Source organism: Boleophthalmus pectinirostris, unplaced genomic scaffold, assembly GCF_026225935.1.
Source record: "Boleophthalmus pectinirostris isolate CB_2022bp ecotype Guang Dong unplaced genomic scaffold, ASM2622593v1 HiC_scaffold_22, whole genome shotgun sequence".
Classification (NCBI taxonomy): Eukaryota; Metazoa; Chordata; class Actinopteri; order Gobiiformes; family Gobiidae; genus Boleophthalmus; species Boleophthalmus pectinirostris.
In genome coordinates this window covers 10,144,281-10,162,330 of record NW_026571190.1, presented here as the reverse complement: position 1 = coordinate 10,162,330, position 18,050 = coordinate 10,144,281, and the positions used below count along the sequence as shown (strand labels likewise).

The window sequence follows — 18,050 nt, the reverse complement described above, 5'->3', positions numbered from 1 at the left end:
GCGGTGAGGTATAACTTTGGATCACTGCAAACTGTTTAAATTGTACAGTGTCTTTTAAGATATAAACTAAGTATGTGTCACCAGGTTGGCAGTTATGAAGGCTTTGAATAATAAGCTTTGAATTGTAATGAGACTAACACTGGGTTTATACTAACTGCAAGGCGGGTCTGGTACGTACTTTGAGTGGGTTACTTGCAGAGGATGAATCAGCTATAGGCTTACATTTGAGCGCCGCTACTTCATGTACTTACTACTTACTCGTAAGGTTGCATTCCACTTTGTGGTGTTCTCCTGAATCATCCTTGGTTCCTCATTCCTCCTTCGCTCCTTGACAACTGCTGCTCCCCTCGCACATCAGTGGGTCCATCTCCTCTTCAGCACCCTCGTCCGTCTGTCATTACTGTCTGTATTCAGCTGCCTCTGCCTCTGTACATCGTTGTACTACTACGGGTCTCGTGCTGCCACCATCCCGCCTTCAGACCGACCATGTTCTTTTTTTATGGTTTGTAGATACAGGTACAGGTGCGCCGATTATGGAGCACTCAGGGTTGACGCAGAAGTGCTCAGGTGACAAGGGAGTATCAAGGCGATCATGGGAATAAAACTAAAACTCATAAATATATGCAATAAAATACATAATATGCAAATTATAAAACCACAGCCAAAATATACTGTTAAAACCTGATAAAACATCTGACATTTGCAGGTAGGCTTTAACATGAAAAAACAAGACAACTTCAGGTTTGTTTTTGATGAGGAAAGAACCTTATGATGGTTACAAGGTTAAAATATTTAAAAAGTCAGTTTAGCAGAAACATGACTGTAGTGTACACTTGTGGTGTAAGCGGACTGTGCCTGTCTTACCTAACACGGTGGTTTCAGAGGTAACTCGATCCAGATGTGAATCCAAATGAAGCCAGATGTTTCCTGTCCAACCTCTGCTCCACAACAGAGTGTCCTCTGTGAGCTAATGCTAATGCTAATCTCAGCTAATGTGAGGAAGCACGTGCTGGTTTTACATTGAGTTTTACACTAACAGGATTTTTCTTGAGGACACTCACCTCCTTTGTGTTCATCTAGAATGGTCAACATCTCTACACACTAACTGAATATTCAGAGCAGGGAATTCATAATTGCTTCATGCAACGTAACACCATCAGTTACTTAACCAAATTTACCAGATATTGTGATCTGAATTCAATTGTCTAAGACCGTGTTCATGGTAGTGTTGTCGTGATACTAAAATTTTTAACTCAATTTCGATAGTCCTACTAAGGATTCGACTCCATATTTATTCCAATACTAAGACAAAACTATGACTAAATCCAAAACTAAATCTGGGTTTCACCACAGCTACAACAGGACTAAACCAGGACTAGGACAGGACCAAACCAAGCATTATAAGATTAGCAGTTGTGAACATTTCTTGTAGTCCTCATTGTGGGATTGAGGTCTTATCCCTTCTTAAAGATGTTTTCCTTTACTTATCTGCTGTGTCTTTGTTAAAATCTTTTGTCTTCACTCAAACCCACTCACTCTTGTTGTGTCAGATGCCCTTCCATTCCAAATCTGTGTTGTTTTGACTGAGATTGGGGCAGGTCAAATGTCTGTAGTTAATCTGCAGATGTTGTGGTGTGGTTGGATAAATATAGCAGGAAAATGGACATTGTTGCTTGTAAAAATGATAAGGTTTGATGTAAAAATACCATACAGAAATATTGACCACAAAGGGACGTGAAAACATTGTTGTCTGAAAATGAACACTGCTACTTATTCGCTAACTCTCTACTAATGTGATTCACATTGGTGCATTACAAGGAGGAAGGCGTCATGTTTCTGGGGGACCTCCTTAAGTCCTGGTTTGGGGATGGAACAAATGATTCATGGCATAAAAATGTCCAAGCACTTTGAAATTCACATCCACATTGTTTTCAAATTACCAGTTTTGTTCTTTGGTTATGTAACTGAATGGACACTTTGCGTGTGTCTTACGTACTAAAGCATAATGCATGAGGCAAGATGTACGGATAAGTTAAGGTTTAGATTTAGAACCTCGATGTCGTATTTGCTTAAAGAGGGGGTATTGTGCCAAATCGATTTTTTTGCAATTTCTACTAACGTTGTTAGGTTAATACCCCATAGAAGTAAAACACCCCCTGTTTAAAATAATTTATATATTAACCATTTTTCTGAGTTTCCTATGTCTTGGTGTGTTTTATCTGCATACTCCATTTTCCTTCAGTTTTTCAGGTACCAACCTCCTGACCAAAGAACTAGTCCTCTGCTCCTCTCAGGTTTGCCCCAGCAGTATTAAATGATGGGTCAAATGCAGAGAACACTAAACCTGACCTAAGATTGCCTTTCAAATAATGAATTCACTATTTTTTTCTTCTCCAGGTATACCCAAACCTCGCTTTGGTGCAGACCGCTCCTTGGCCACCACTTCCTCGTTCACTTCCAAATCGTCGACCAATCAGCAACCTTCGTCTGCACGCCCCGCCACTGTAACTGCGGCATCCAAACTTCCTGTGAAAGGATTATCCACAAGTCTCAGCTCCTCATCTCTGGGAAGCAACGCTAATGAAAACAATGGAGGAAAATGTACGAAATGGAGGAGATATGATAATGAAAAAGCAGTTTTTGACACATACATATATTTTTAAAATATCTTATGAGAAATCTACTTTAATGAGCTTTTAACCATGTTATAACAGTGATCCCTCATCATCTTACTTAGAGCTGTATTTTGAGTAATCCCATTTTGTCCTGCATTCAAGGCTTGAGTTCATAGAAAATGTCTGTGAAGGTAGGGCTTCTCAGTTCTATTGTTTGGAGAATGGATCTGTTGCTATTATTGATACGTCTTAGAAACATTTAACGTGAACTAATAGGCTCTATTTATGCTTACATCACAAACCAGGAAGATGTTTGGGGCTCGGTTCGGTGTAGTAAGTCTGACTAAATCAAGGAAAAATGAGAAAATGGCCCAGTTTTCTTTTATTTTCTGTCATTGCAGCATTCCATTATGTTCAGCTAATCAACAATTACAGCCATACCTCAGTTTTCATAATTTTCCCACTGACACACAACTCTGAGCACACTGGGTACATGCAATTAGAAGAAATGAGGGAGCCAAATTCAAGATGAATCCAAACAGCACATATGTATGCACTCTGATGACATTTACTTCAGTGGGTTTTATCACAGTCAGTTAGTGAGCCCGGTGTCGGTAACTACACCAGAAGTTGTAATTGCATCTTTCCAAACGTCTTTCTGATTTGTGACTTCAGCGTGAATAGAGCCTGCATTTGAGAAAGTAAAAATCAGACACAGCGCCTTTAAGACTGAAATGTGAGATAAGTATGAGATAGGAGGCTTAAGAACAGTTTTTTTCCACGCACATAGAGAGATAAGTTAACTCTGTACAATGATAGCTGTTGTTTTTCTTTTTGGAGTGGCTTCCTTTTCACTGATGATTTAATCCTCGTCTTCCTTTTCTCAAAGATTGGGGTAGTTTTTTTTACACATACCATTACAATGAGATAGACCATAGAGCTTGGGAACCTATGTCATTAAAACAGCTTTGTTCAAAGATCCATTAACGAGGGACAGCAGGCAGCAACATATCCCTGGATTTAGGAATGGTGAAAAAAATTACCATTGCCATAGCGACTGACAATTTTAAAGTAAAATATTATATGTTTTGAACTGTGAAAAATTCTCAAAATGTTGTATGTAACAGGAGTCTTGACACCCATAATTAGGCCCACTTTGCAAATAGCTCGAATCATTTAAAGTATGAATTCTCTGGGAAGCAAATGAGAAACCGAGGAAACTAGGGCTGACCCCAGTGAAAAGTACTCAAAATGGCACCTATAAACAGGAAACTGAAATATTGTTGTTTAAAAGTGTATTTCAGTAAGTCAGTTATTACAGATTTGTTGCTTGTACTCTGGTGGATATACTGATATACTGAATATACTGTAGGAAAATTATCATAGGATAGAAGTGTCATTTTTCTTTAGGAAAAGTTTTACACTGTTGCTATATCAACATATCTGTAGTCATGAGGGCTTGGAGAGTTGTTTATTCTTAAACACATTAATGTTCAAATAAGAATTAAAAGTAGCAGCAAAATGTTGAAATCTCAAAGTAATTTACAGTTAAGAATGTAAAACAAAACTGCAGTTCAGGACAAGTCTCCGACAAAGACACAGAAAAGTGGAAATTCACAGTGGAAAAACACAAACAGGGCAAGAAAACCTGAATACAATCTGTATTTTAAATATTAGTTTGATTATTTTCTTTAAATTATTGTCAACAATACAAATATCCTGGAGAGGGTTTACAGAGAACTGCAGAGCACCGGTTTCTATGGACCTGAGTAGGACCTCAGAGTAGATGCCCACAAACACACATCACATAGCTTTCAAATGACCATAGCCTTCCTTAAAATTACAATTAATCAACTAATTTTTTGTTGTTTTGTAAGCTAATGGTAAAACATACTAGACATACTAGTAACTGCACTTATTCATGCCTTAAGAAAGCATGAACAAAGACTTGGATAATAATAAATAATAGTTAAGAATGCTTCAGGCTTAGCAGTGGCTCTAGTGGAAACCACTGTTGTGTCCTTATGCAAGACACCCACCATGGCTAGTATGAATGTGGTACCTGAAGTGAATGAATAATGCAATGTAAACTTCTTTGGGTTTCTTGGATGGCACTATATTAATCCATTGCTTTTCAGTACTTAAATGTGTGTCTGCCTATAGATATAAAATAAACATTATTCTTCTCCTCCTCCTCCTTGTCCCAGTACCTCCAGCAGCAGGAGCCTCTGAGTCAGATGAGCGTCCCAACAGAAGTGCGCTTCCTGTGGGCAGCCAGAGCACTGCAAGGCCCCCCGGCTCCAGTGATGTCAGTAAAGCTTCACCAATGAGGAACAGAGCTTTGTCTTTGCAGGCCAGACCCCCAAATACAGGTATGGATAACTGTGGGGTTTAGTAATCATTATACTTTAGGACTAGGTGAAAGGATGCTCAAATTTATTTGTAAAACAGTTTGTACAAAACTCAGTTCCAACTGCTTTACAAACCACAAAGCAAAATAAAATAAAATCACCACACTAACATTGCAAACAAGTAAAAGCATAAACAATAATTTAAAAAAAATTACAAGTGCAGATACAGTTCAAAGCTGCATTACCTAATTTTCCAGCTGTAAAAGGAAAAAGTTCTAAAACTCTCACAAACCTCTGACATATTAGAATTAGAATTCACATGCACAAATCTTTGGGCCCATTCAAACGGTGAGGCAGGGTGGAAAAGTTGAGTACTACTCTTTTAATGTAGTTTTATGCTAAAATATAATTAAAATTTTAAAGACAAGATGAACTGTTGTTTTCATTGATTTTATGTATTTTTTTCACCTACCACCAAATAGTACAAGGGGGAAATATATGTTATTGCTTGGAATTTTATACAGTATGGAATAATATTATCAATATTCATGGTGACACGCAAGCAATGTCACCAGGTCAGGTAACAGGTCACATCTGTGGAGAGGCAACCTCACTCACAGTAAGAATGCATGTTTTTCAAAACATCCATTAAATAAAGCAAGATGATGAGTTCAATGCCATATTGTAGAAAATTCCAGGCAAAGCAATAACATCTCCATGTTATTACATCTCCATTGAGAGAAGTTACATTGTGCACCGTTAAAGAGCCTTAAACCTGTGTATTGATTATTCCTGTGTTTCTTTAGGTCTCAAAGCTCCCTCTGTCAGTAACGCCAACTCAACAAAGTCTGGACCTTTGAATATAGCAGGCACTAGGACCCCTCCATCTGCTGCTCAGAGTCCGACCAAGCAGGCCTCCCAGCATCCTCTGCAACGGAGTGGCTCTGCAAGGCTCAGCCGCGTCAACAGCACAGGTATGGAGTAGGACCTGGGGTCTTTTTCATGATTAGTAAAAGTATGTGGTTTGGAGCACAGTATCTGATACTGCTGCTGTGGCTGATTACCAATATTTGCCAATACTGATTCTTAGCTTTTAAAATTCATATCATACCCCACAAATTCATCTTGTTGAAGTAAAGATTACAAATTAGCATTTGGATGATACCAATACTGGAATCAATATATCACTCATCCATTTCCATTTATTTTTTGTGTTTAATGGCAATGATTATTGTAAAAACATTTTGTGTTTATACATAGAGTTAAACAGGCGTTTGTGATTTGGCAGTGAGGCACCCTGCAGGTGTGTCGGGAAATTATTTGGACATTCATTAGATTGACTTGTAGTCTTGGCTAAAACTTCAATTACAGCTATCCATCATTATGAAGTTAATTGCAGTTAATTGCTTTGTTTTGAGTGTTTGAAATGGGTTTAGTGACGTTATGCCTGTTTCAATATCAGAAACAAATGTGTGAAAAATACCACAATAAAAAACAATAGTACTGAAACTACATTATGCAACAGACATAGTAACCCCATTTCTAAATATTATGTTGCATATAATATTGCATTTAAAATTTACAAAATATAAAATAATGATCCATGTGTTGTGTGCTATAGATGGCAATAAGCAAAATAAATCTTGTACAGATACAGCGATACAGATATATTGTATGAGCAGCTCTTGAGGTCAAAAATATCTGTTGTGTACTGCATCAAATTATGAAGCGTTTTAATGTCCATTAATAATGAATTATGAAGTGCGTGTGAGCACGCGAGTTGTTGTTAGCGTTACTATCGCTGCAAAACTCCGTTAAGGTTTTTGAAGGTTATGAATAGCGATTATAAACTCTTTGCGGTAAATAATTAGGATGCGCAGAAGGCATAAGTTAATTTAGGAATAACTTTGGACCACTGCAAACTGTTTAAATTAAACTAGTTTTGTTTTTTTGCTTTGTTCAAATAGTGAAAATCACATACAGTGGCTTTAAATCTTTTGCCTATTCAACCCTCTAAAGACCAAATGTTATTGTATTGAACAGCCTCCTAAGATATTGTTCCATCAATCATTGATTGAACAATAAGTTGATATAGCACTTATCGCAAAAGGCTTATGTGACGTGAGAGACTACATTTAATATCAGTTCTTTTGTATAAATACAGTTATTGTGTTACATTGTTTATTTTCATTGTATATACTATTGTGTTGTTTGTAGGCTTATTAAGGTGTACTGCACACCTCTGTTGAAATTTTGAGGAGTGACGTGAGGCTTAAGAAACTGTTCTTTTGTTGATATGTTTTGTTGATATTAGGTCATTGTCGCTGTGATATTAATGCTGTTTAATACCACAAAAAGGTTGTGTAATGTTTTCCATTATTCATTAATCCATTCATTCTTTACATAACAGATTACACAACTTATGCTACTACTTTTACAAAATGTCAAATTTGTTTATTTTGTTTACAATTTCATCATTTAGTATTAGTAGTATTTAGTAGTCTGGAATCTACCACAGTATGGCATTCATTTTATTGATGCATTTATTCTGTTTTCATTGCTGAAAGAATACCTTGAAAAACATGTATTCTTGCTGTGAGCAAGAAGACCTGTAACATGGCTTGGTGACTTCTCCTGCTTGTCTACCTGGATATAGATAAGTTTAATGCCATATTGTGGAACTTACCAAGCAAAGCATTAGAACTCCATGCAGACACTAAAATGTATTTGTGAATGGGAGCTGTGTCTATTCTTATCTGTTTTCTTTTGCTCACTTAAAGGGTTGTAATGTAAAAATGTGATTATCGTCTTTACCTCTGTAGTCTCTTATTATCAGATGTGTCACGAGCTGAGCCACAGGAAAACTGTACAGAAGAGAGATTAGCAGATTTCAAATGTGAACCAAGTAGCAACAAAAACAGCATTCCACTCTATGAAAGTAGATCATTAGCAATCAGGCAGGTTTCAGAATTTTTACTTTAAACAAGGAGTATTATACAAAACCAACCTTTTGGCGCTTTTTACCATGTTGTAATGTTCCCTCATCAAAAACATGCCGGAATAAGTTTTAGATGTCATCCATGCAGGTTTGAGTAATACTGTGATCTCTCGTGAGCCCTACTCGATCCCTCCTTACAGGTAGCTGTAAGATTTTGCCCCAAGCTCGTCCCACAAGCATTTATACAACTAAATCACCAGCAATTTTTCATAAATACAAAAGCAGGATACAAAACAATACACTGCAACCTCACAAACCTGATACAAAGGTGATTATGTACCATATACACAGCAATTGTAATCTGATGGCACACTGAAGGGGGAGTGACTTGTAGGGTATAGGGACTAAAAAGCACCAAAAATAAATTAAAATAAAATTAATGAATATTGTTCATTATTACGTTGTTTTCATTATCATATAGCATTTACAAAACAATAAATGATCAAAACATGTTATGTGTTAGCAGTTAATACCCCATCTTTAAAGGTGAATTGTATAAGTTTTTGCTAGAGGACAGACCATCTGGAGATTGTATTGCTTTGCCAGGATTGTTCATAGATAGGCATTAAAATTATCAGTACACATGCATTTCCATGGGACTTACTCAATACAATGACATTTTATAAAGAGCTAAAAACCTCAACATTTTAACGACTTGCTCCTAAAAACGTGCTAGTAATAACAGTAGCTTTTAACATTTTGCCAGTGAAAGTGAATTGCAGTAAAGTTTACCACTACAAAACTCCAAAGAACTGTCTGGACTAAAGCAGGAAAATAAAAACACTTAACCCAAGAACAGAAAGTGTAGTCTATAAAAATGTCTCTGCAAAAAGGGAGACAAAGACTTAACCACTGTCGCCTGAGGGCTCTGTGTGGTGAGGGAATGAGAGACAGAGAGAGAGAGAGAGAAGAGGATGAAGATAGGGGAGAAAGAGACGGAAAGAGAGAGTGGGAAAGGGAGGATGGGGAAAGGAGAGAAAGGAGAGGTAGAAATAGAGAGAAGGAAAGGGAGAAAGAGAAAGTAGGGGGAAGAGGAACATAGAGGGGTAAAAGAAAAAGAGTATGAATGAAAAGCATGTGTTGGCTGTGACTGTGTGTAGTAGTGACTAAGACTTCCAGGACCAGAGAGAGGGGAGGCAGCCAGACGCCTTAACCCAAAAACAAACACTGAAGGGGGGACAAAACTTCTCACCAATGAATAGTTCTGCTTTGCTTGGCATGTTCCGTTAGTATGGCCTTAAAAACACACGTAATTGAATAAATAGATCATTTCCTATGGAACATTCCCGGGAAAGCCATAACAGCTCCATGATATAATATATTATATATATATTATATATATTATATATAATATATTATATATATATATAACATGTTATAATGAGGAAATAACTGCTATAACTATAACTATAACTTCATTATAATGCATAGAGTTCATGAATTTGTTTGGTTTTATAAACTCTAAAACTTCCAACAACAAGAAAAAAATTGATTTTGTCACTGTTAAATGTTTGGTTATAATGAGATGACTTCCTCTGCCATGTGGTGGTGCTAGTGCACAGAGCAGCTAACACCTTTACAGCTTATTACCAAGGCTTTCAGAGAATAATTTATTAATAGGTACTAGTGTAGGTAGGTTAGGTACACACATGAATAAAATATTTTTTGGGCAGATTATTCAGTTGATGTATGTTTTGGTCAAACATATTTTGTATTAGTTTCCCCTTTAGTCGATCCACAAGCCATCTATAGGCGAGAAAATAAAATTTTATAATTCACTTAACTCCTCCATTTGACCTAACTCATTATTTCACCTGCAACTGTAACATGACTATGATTCATCACTGAGTCATAGCATAGCAAGCCCCTCCCTTTTATATAATGTATGATTTTAGATCACTCTACACCGGTTGTACATCAGAAAGAAATAACTCTTATTCAGTTATTCAAATGGATGCATTTTGCGCAGCTTTGACAGAGCCATTGCACTCTTTAATAAAGCTTGGAACATAAATATTACGTACATGTATCCCAGTTCAGTCTGATGCTATTGAAGTTATAGAGATTTTTAGATTTGTAATAAAAAGTACTGCCTCTGATCATTTGGACCAATACAGCAGGAGGCACCAAAGCAGAACTAAATCATGACTAAACCAGAACTAAACCCAATCTTAGATGAATCCTCTGTATTCTAACTGATGTACACATGCTTGTTTGCAGTGGAGCAGGTGGGAGGGTGCTAGCAACTACAGCAGCAGCAGATTATTCAAATCCTGCCCCTCCCCCACCTTCTCTCTCTCTCCTCCTCTCTCCTCTTTGCTCCATCCCTTGATCTCTCTCTCTCTCTCTCTCTTAGTGATGAAAATATATGATAGCGTCTACAGCCGCCTGGCTTTTGTGCGTACGTGTATTGCATGTAAATTTGTCTATTTTTTTTGTACGAGTTTTTTGGAGGGAAATCCGCAGTGTGTCAGTGGGCCATTGGTTGCAGCAATGTACGCGGAATATTAATCATTTTGAGCACCGCCTCTTTCTCGCCTCTCCTCTCTTCCACTCTCGACATCTCTCTTTACGATGGATGGAGATTTCTTTAACACCTAAACGACTCAAAGTCCAACATTTATTTTAGTTGGCGCTATTCTTCATGTTATTTTTGATTTGATCACAAGAAAACTGCTTCTTATTTTTGGAATTCCTGGATTTTTTGTGGAAAACTAACAATCGGCATTTTGGGATTTGAGCAAACGCAACGTGGAGTTTGACCTTGTTAGCAGCAAATTGTAATTTTTGGAAGTTTGAGTGCGCATAGAAAGCAAATAATTTCATCTGCATTTTGTGGATTACTTTCAAGAGGTTTTTCGAAATTTATTCTTAAATTACAAAAGAATAAGGACAACACTAGAGACAAGACTAGCATAAGAGGAGGGCTAAATTTATACTTAAAAAGCCACAATTTTCTTTTCTTTTTGAATATTTTTTTAAACTCCTACTCAATATTGGTTTACTATAATCTTGTATAATTTTTGAAGAACTTATTTATTTTTTAATCTTTTTATTTTTATTTTTGTGGACTAATCTTAATCTTGACTCATTTATGGCATTAAACCTGGATATATTTTTAAACATTTTAACTATATTCACCTTTAGAAAGGTTATATTTTCAGTTGATTAAATTCAAAACTTATAGAAAAAAGCGATTTGGAATTCAAACTAGGTTACCCATCAACTTAACAGCACTCTAATCAAAACGTGAAACTACAAAAATCATCAAACCAGCAAATATTTTTTCAAAACATTTTGGTGAACTTTAAATCCAGACACGATGCTTTGGTCTCCGAGATTATCCCTGTCGAACTTCCATGTGAAGTTGACAGCTAAGGGACTTTTCCGAAACCTGCAGCTGTTACCAGGATGTAGAAAGAACACCATGGTTTTTCACGCAGGTTAGAGTCGCTCTTCGTCTCTGTCTTCTCGTCATTATCATCCTCATTCAGTGTCTTGTCAGTTCAGCTCTTCCATCTCTCCACAAAACTTGTCCATTAAAAAACTGTTTAGCTTTAACTAGGGGTGGGTGATATTGACAAACATGGTACCACAGTATATTTTTTTCTTTTGAGCCTCCAGGTTGTCTCTATTGAAATGTTATATTTTTCCTCGAATGTTCAGTGTTAAAGGTTGTAGTCTAGCACAAAACATGAATTGAGCATAAAATTTACCATAAAAAAAAATTTAACTTGGGAGATTACATGTCTCTCTTCTTGTTGTAATTGTAAGTCATTTTAACTATAGACGATCTATATATATTGCATAAATTCAATGAGTTCAAAACAATGTGTCTAAAACACATACACATTTTTCTATATCTCCCACCTCTTAAGCCAAATGCCTGTGTTTGTACACATCTACTTCTTTTTACCTTGTTATATTTCACATTCCTATATCTCAAACTTTGTTTTCCTCCCTTTACAACTGGCCATGTCTGGTTACAACTGTCACTATATGAAAATTTTGCATTACAGCTATTTAGAATTTTCACCATTTTAAAACAACTGACACCAACAACAGTGAACTCACTCATTAACTTTCACTCACACAAAAAACATGGTTGTCCATTACTTGTTCAATCCCAAGGCCCTGTCTGTTTATATTAAGTTTATTGCCTGTGTACAAGTCACAGTGGATATATGGCATACCAGTCCATTAGAAAAGCACTTTGCAAGGCTTGTGTGGTATTAATTTTTTTCCAAATATTCTATATCATTTAGATAATTTTTTTCCCCTGTACTGTTCCTGTCTGAGATAGCTGAAGATCAAGCTATTCAGAGAAGGTTAATTTCTGTCCTGTAAATGTGACTTTTTTAGTATCAATACTTGCTCAAATGAGTATTTAGTTTTGATATTAGTTTTGATGTTAGTTTTAATATCGGTTAGTATTTGATTTTCAATGCTTTTGATAACTCCACTCTATACACTTGGGGTTGGGTGTGGTTGGCTTATTCTAAAAACTATAGTTTAAAAGATGACTCAGAATAAGTCATTAAAATTAGTCAACAGAATCGCCATTTTTCTCTTATTAAAACTGCATATCCCAAAAAACATCTTAGATTTCACACATTTTCCTGCTTTGAGATTTCATAGATGACTCTTAATCATATTTTTACCACACGTTTATACCACTGCTTCTTTTTGGCAGCCATATTGGAACTCCACATGGTCCCCCCCTTTGCTATGCTATCTTTTTACACAATCTTTTCTATTATACTGACTGATAAAAGCCGTCATGCTTGTATTTATCTATAATAAGCCAGTCAGTCATGCTTTACACTGGGTTAGCATGCGGTTATGTATGTGTGTGTGGCTGTTTCTGCACGAGTGCGCTAGCTGTGTAGTCATGTTGAATAGACTGTAGACTACGTTCTGGGTATTGCACAGGAGATGCCCGTGCCTGGAGGGAGCCCACGTGACTCATAACACTGAAATATCCAAGGACACATCTGGACTCAGTGGTGAAAGAGACGTTTAAGAAAAGCTTGTCCTTAAAAAGTGCCCATAGCCTTTAGTGGTTTCATCTTATGTAGGTTTTTCAAAAGGAATACTGAAAAAGGGCACTATATTGGGATTTCTTCAGGGCTTGAATGCAATCAAGGTTATATATAGTTTAACCAAAACAGACAGGCAAATGAATAAGGTGGTATAAATTGAAATTGAATTAATGGATAGACTTTGGCAGGTAGAGAGGTCTGTGATGTGATGTGATTGTTATGTTGGCACAAATTAAATAATTTAATATGGCTGAAATTGAGTAGTATTTAGAATTAACTTTATTGTCACTAGTTTGGGGCAGAAAAATTACAATTTTAATTGTGCACAATGCTACTGTGATTTTTTTTTTTATCCTAATATATCCCACATGTATCACCAAATAAGAAAATAAAACTGGATAACAAAGTAAGTACAGAGCAGTGGGCATGAAACCAGTGTCAGTGCAATGTCGTCTTTAATACAGGAGTATAAAGACACGATGAACATGCAATAAACATGCATGAATCACTCCAAATTCTTCTTTGAGAGGGTTCATGAGAAGGGGGAACAGTCATAACATGACTAAAATCTCTGAAAGGTTGATTTTTCAAAAATAGATTGTCTTTAAGATAAAATTATCCAGTGATGTTGCAAGAAAAGTAATGCCACAAAATCCCTGATCTAAAACATGATTAAATACAGACTGGATCCAGATTTCTTAAATTCATTTTGGCAAACACTTCACCATTTCTACCCTCTGAGCTGCCTCTCCATCTGATCCAGCCTCACGTGCTCTGCCTCCTCCAAAGACCCACTTCTGCTGCTGTGATCACGCTTAGATCTGGGGCACCGTGAGCTTTAGTCATCCACGTGCACGTACATACACATTCAGTGGGTCTCACCCATGTGCACTCCTCCCTGGTTCATGCCAGGCTGTCCACTGGTGCACATTTTCATCTGATGTGAAGTTAGCTACTGCACACTGCATAAATGTGAGAAACCTTATTAAGGTACTATAGTACAATAAATTGATTCTTGTGATCTTATAGCCATGTTAGAATGTTAAAAAATATACTTGAATTAATGTTTTATGTTTGAGTAATCCTTTATTATTAGTCTGTCTACATCTCCAAAGCTCAAAAGGCTCTGTGGTTTTCAGGTTAACACTGCATATTACATTCCATAACTGAAATCTTCCAAATTATTTGAGTGAAGGTGTATGGAGTTTAAAAACAAAGTAGAGCACTTCCTGTATTATATAATGACATCACAATGTGGAACAGCCTGGTTTCTGTTTAAGAGAAGAACTCAGCCTAAATATGCAGGATTTGTGTGTTAAACATGTGTGAATGTGTGAACATGGTATGTTTATGATGAGGAAACAACATTATAACATACAGATCAGAAAATAACGTAATATGGAGTCTTTAAAATCACAGTTTAAAATTAACTATAGATTATTTAGGCAAGGAGCTTTGTTTTTTGTTATAACACTATTGTTGTAATTGTTTGGAATAATAATTGTTATCATGATTAAAACACCTCCCTAATGCATAAAAAATCTGAAGTAATTTTACCTGATGCACATTTTTTTACAGTGTAGTGCAGTTGTTCGTGTTTGGTTGCAGGCGTGCGGCACATGAGGGCTTTAGAGGTCAGATCCTTTGGGTTTTGGAAATTCTCCACTGTTCATCAGGTCCAAAGGAGATTCTAAATTAATTTACATCACAAACTCCTCAGAGGGATATATCTGTGATATGTTAATATATGAAAAGTCCTGTGGTACGATTGTTTTTCATTTTTGTAAATTCTGACTCAAATTGTCAAGAACAACCCTGTCTGCATTAGCCACGGTAGCACTTAATAAAGGTCTCTGCCACTGTACACTGTAATTTTAGGTTTCTATTTGTGTCTCTTGTGGTTTGAGCGTCTCAAATCCTGGTTATTATTCCCTTTGGTCTGTTCTGCCCCTGATGTGGTTTGGACCTGATATTAAACACAGAGAAATGTTTTGGTTAAACCCAAAACATGAAGTCAAGCAGAGCATCTGTCCACATCTGTCAAAGTAATTTAAAATAACTGACTCTGTCTGTATAAGAGACGAAGGCATACAAATGAAATGAAATCATAGAATTCAATTGAATATATGTTAATACTGTGCACTTTTAAAGAAGCTGATTTTCTGCTAGTATTTCTTATGTTGTTGAATGTTAAATACAAAGTCTGAATAAGAATAACCCAATATAGTGTGTAAGCATTTACAAAAGAAATACAATCATCAAAATCACCTGGTGACATGTGTTAGTTTATTAGTAAGTAGTGTAGTAGTGGAGTTACTAAGTAGTGGATTAACTCTTGTATTTTCTCTTTACTGGTTTTCATGTTATAATTTTTGGGTTTAGCACAGGACGCGCAACTTTCTCCCCTTAACTTTTTTTATATAACTCTAACATTTTCTCTTTTATTAGTGGCAGCCCCTTTTTGCATAATTGCTCTTGTCAAACCCTGCACAAGTGTAAACATGCAGAAGGAAATCACATCAGATATAACTGTGTACCTGACATTTCAGTAATCTGACTCCATAAATATTTTAATACATCTAATTTGGTATTTACAAAGCTTTCCACACCTGACAATTGTATATGTTTAGAATTTCGAATGGTAAATATAACCAGGTTGGTAGTGTGTCCCTAGTTACAACCAATGCATCCAGTTGTTGTGTCTTTGAGCAAGACAAGATTTATGAGTGAGATCAATGGTTGCGGATTGTAGCCAGTGTCTCTGTTAGTATGCCCCAGGATCTGTACAGTTTTAGTAACCAATACACACATCTAAATGCACACGATAACATCATAGTAACATCCTAACAAGTATATGTGTCTAAATGAACATGTGTGCCACTGCAGTGTCTTGGTGCGGAGGAGTGCTCTTCTCTCCTGTTTCCATGGTAACTGAGCAGGTGCCTGTTTTATTAGGTCAAGGAGACTGTGACACACCACGCCATTCAGTGTAATAACATCAACCATATCACCAATAGAGAAAAGAAAAGGATAATTCATATAAATTCCATAAACAGCTGGTCTATGTAAAAGACCTACTATAAGGGTTAAAGTGCTTTTAAAAGCCCAGATCGTGCATAACATTCAGCCATCAGTTGAATGTTATGCATTTGTTTGAAGAGAAGTTTGCCTGGGTTGAGAATCAATTAAATGGAATAGACATGTTGCCATTATATCTTAAAGGGGCACTATGTAACTTTCTGGTGGCAGACCCTCACCCTGTCTCCATGGAGATGTTTTTCTTTTCAATGTCAAGTTATGGTGGTCTTAAACAAGTTCTACTAGTAGAACTGTTGGTTAGTATCTCGGTATTGCCACCCTATTACAAGTAAGCATAAGAATAACCAAATAAATACAAGCATAAGAGTGATTTATTTCTTGATGGACAAATGTTTTGCTATGAGTCTCATTTCGGAGCATATGCTCAGAAGTGACTAACAAAGAAAGATTCACATCAGCCTACCTACCTCCCCTGCTTCTCCTTATAGCCCTGCCCCTTTCAAATTCCCATTGAGATGTCATACTGTTGGTACACATAAGAATGGTTATATTAGCTGCAGTGTCATTCTGAAACTTAGATGATTCTATATAGATTTGTGCCCTTGGATCATATTGTTTAAAATCTCTCAATATAAATATATGTTTTTGGAATTAAAATGTAATCAAATTAACATTCCAAGACCTTACTTGAATCAGACTTAGACAAGCCTCATTAATTCAGAAATGATATTACTTGGCCACAGTAACTTACACATTACAATATAATTACAAAATAATAATACAATTCTGAATATTTAAAGACTTCTAGTCTCCAAAAACTGAAATCACTTATGGAGCCAAGACTGGTACTTGCTTCAGCTTTTTGTGGATCATTTTCTTGTGTACCACTTATGACAATCTTGGGTCTCCGATAGTATTTTGTCAGTACTAATATGCTAATGTTTTAACTGTTTCTCTCTCAGTTTGGGCTCAACAGCTTTGCATGACTCCATGGCCTACAGGTACATGCCTCAATCTCAACACTCAAACAAGCTCAAGAATATAACTTGCTCTGCCTTTGAGTCAAATGTGACCAATAGATGGCATTGTTGTAAATTAACTGCACCCAGGCCTAGGTTACTGTTAAATATTGACTCACCACAGTGTTAAATGTAAGTGTTATATAGGTCTGTCTCAGTAATTACTACATTGAATTTTTTTTTACTCTTTACATTCTCTTTGTGCTAGGGGGAAAGTAAAACTTGATCTGCATTGTTAAATAAGTAACTACTATGGCTTATACTCACTTACTTTACCATCAGGTACATTCTATATGATCATTTAGTGCACTTTCTTTAACTCTATATCACACTTCAAATTTTGAGAATGAAAATGAAATATGCAGATTTTATTTTATAACAACAGAATAGCTAACTGCTTTGCATGCTAAATCCTATTGCAGTCAAATGACATCTTCTTAGAACTATTCTATCTGTACGGACAGTGCTGTGTCTATTTCTCAGTAGCAAATGTTAATCCTTTTTTGTGAACTAGGACAGTCAGGCTGACAAAAGCTCTGAGCCAAATTCATCTATGGCATTAACTCTTTCAACTCTGAGCAAAAACCAACCTTTTTAGTGGCCATGTCGATTTTTTATTTTATTTTTTTTCAATTGAATTGTACTTTTCCGAAAGAGTGGTTTTGACAGATTTTGGTAATTTTTTGGAACACTCCTGCCCAACTTTTACTTTAGTAATATTATTTAAAAGTAACAGAACTCTTTGGCCGTGAAGCCTATTTACTTGTAATTTGTCAAATAATAATTTCTGTGTTTTCTTATAATTTTTAAACAGAAATCTTAAATATATTCATATCTTAACTGTACTTCAGTAAAATCTGTAGTCATAGCAGGTCTTTGAAGGAGCCATTAGATGTCCTGGAAACACTGGGAGAGAGAGTAGAGTAATGCAGTGAACGTAGGAGAACACTGGAGACCAAATAGCTTTGTCTCTGCAGTTAATGGGC

General features: G+C 36.2%; 1 protein-coding gene across 1 annotated transcript in view; it reads left to right on the top strand.

Annotated features, from left to right (window-relative positions):
- LOC110167575 (microtubule-associated tumor suppressor 1 homolog) overlaps positions 1-18,050 on the top strand; it is a 71,752-nt gene that overhangs the window by 27,043 nt on the left and 26,659 nt on the right. Inside the window, exons 6-8 of the mRNA XM_020932938.2 lie at positions 2,398-2,601; positions 4,823-4,987; positions 5,773-5,940. Coding sequence (XP_020788597.2) covers positions 2,398-2,601; positions 4,823-4,987; positions 5,773-5,940 — 537 coding nt within the window. The remainder of the gene's footprint in view (positions 1-2,397; positions 2,602-4,822; positions 4,988-5,772; positions 5,941-18,050) is intronic.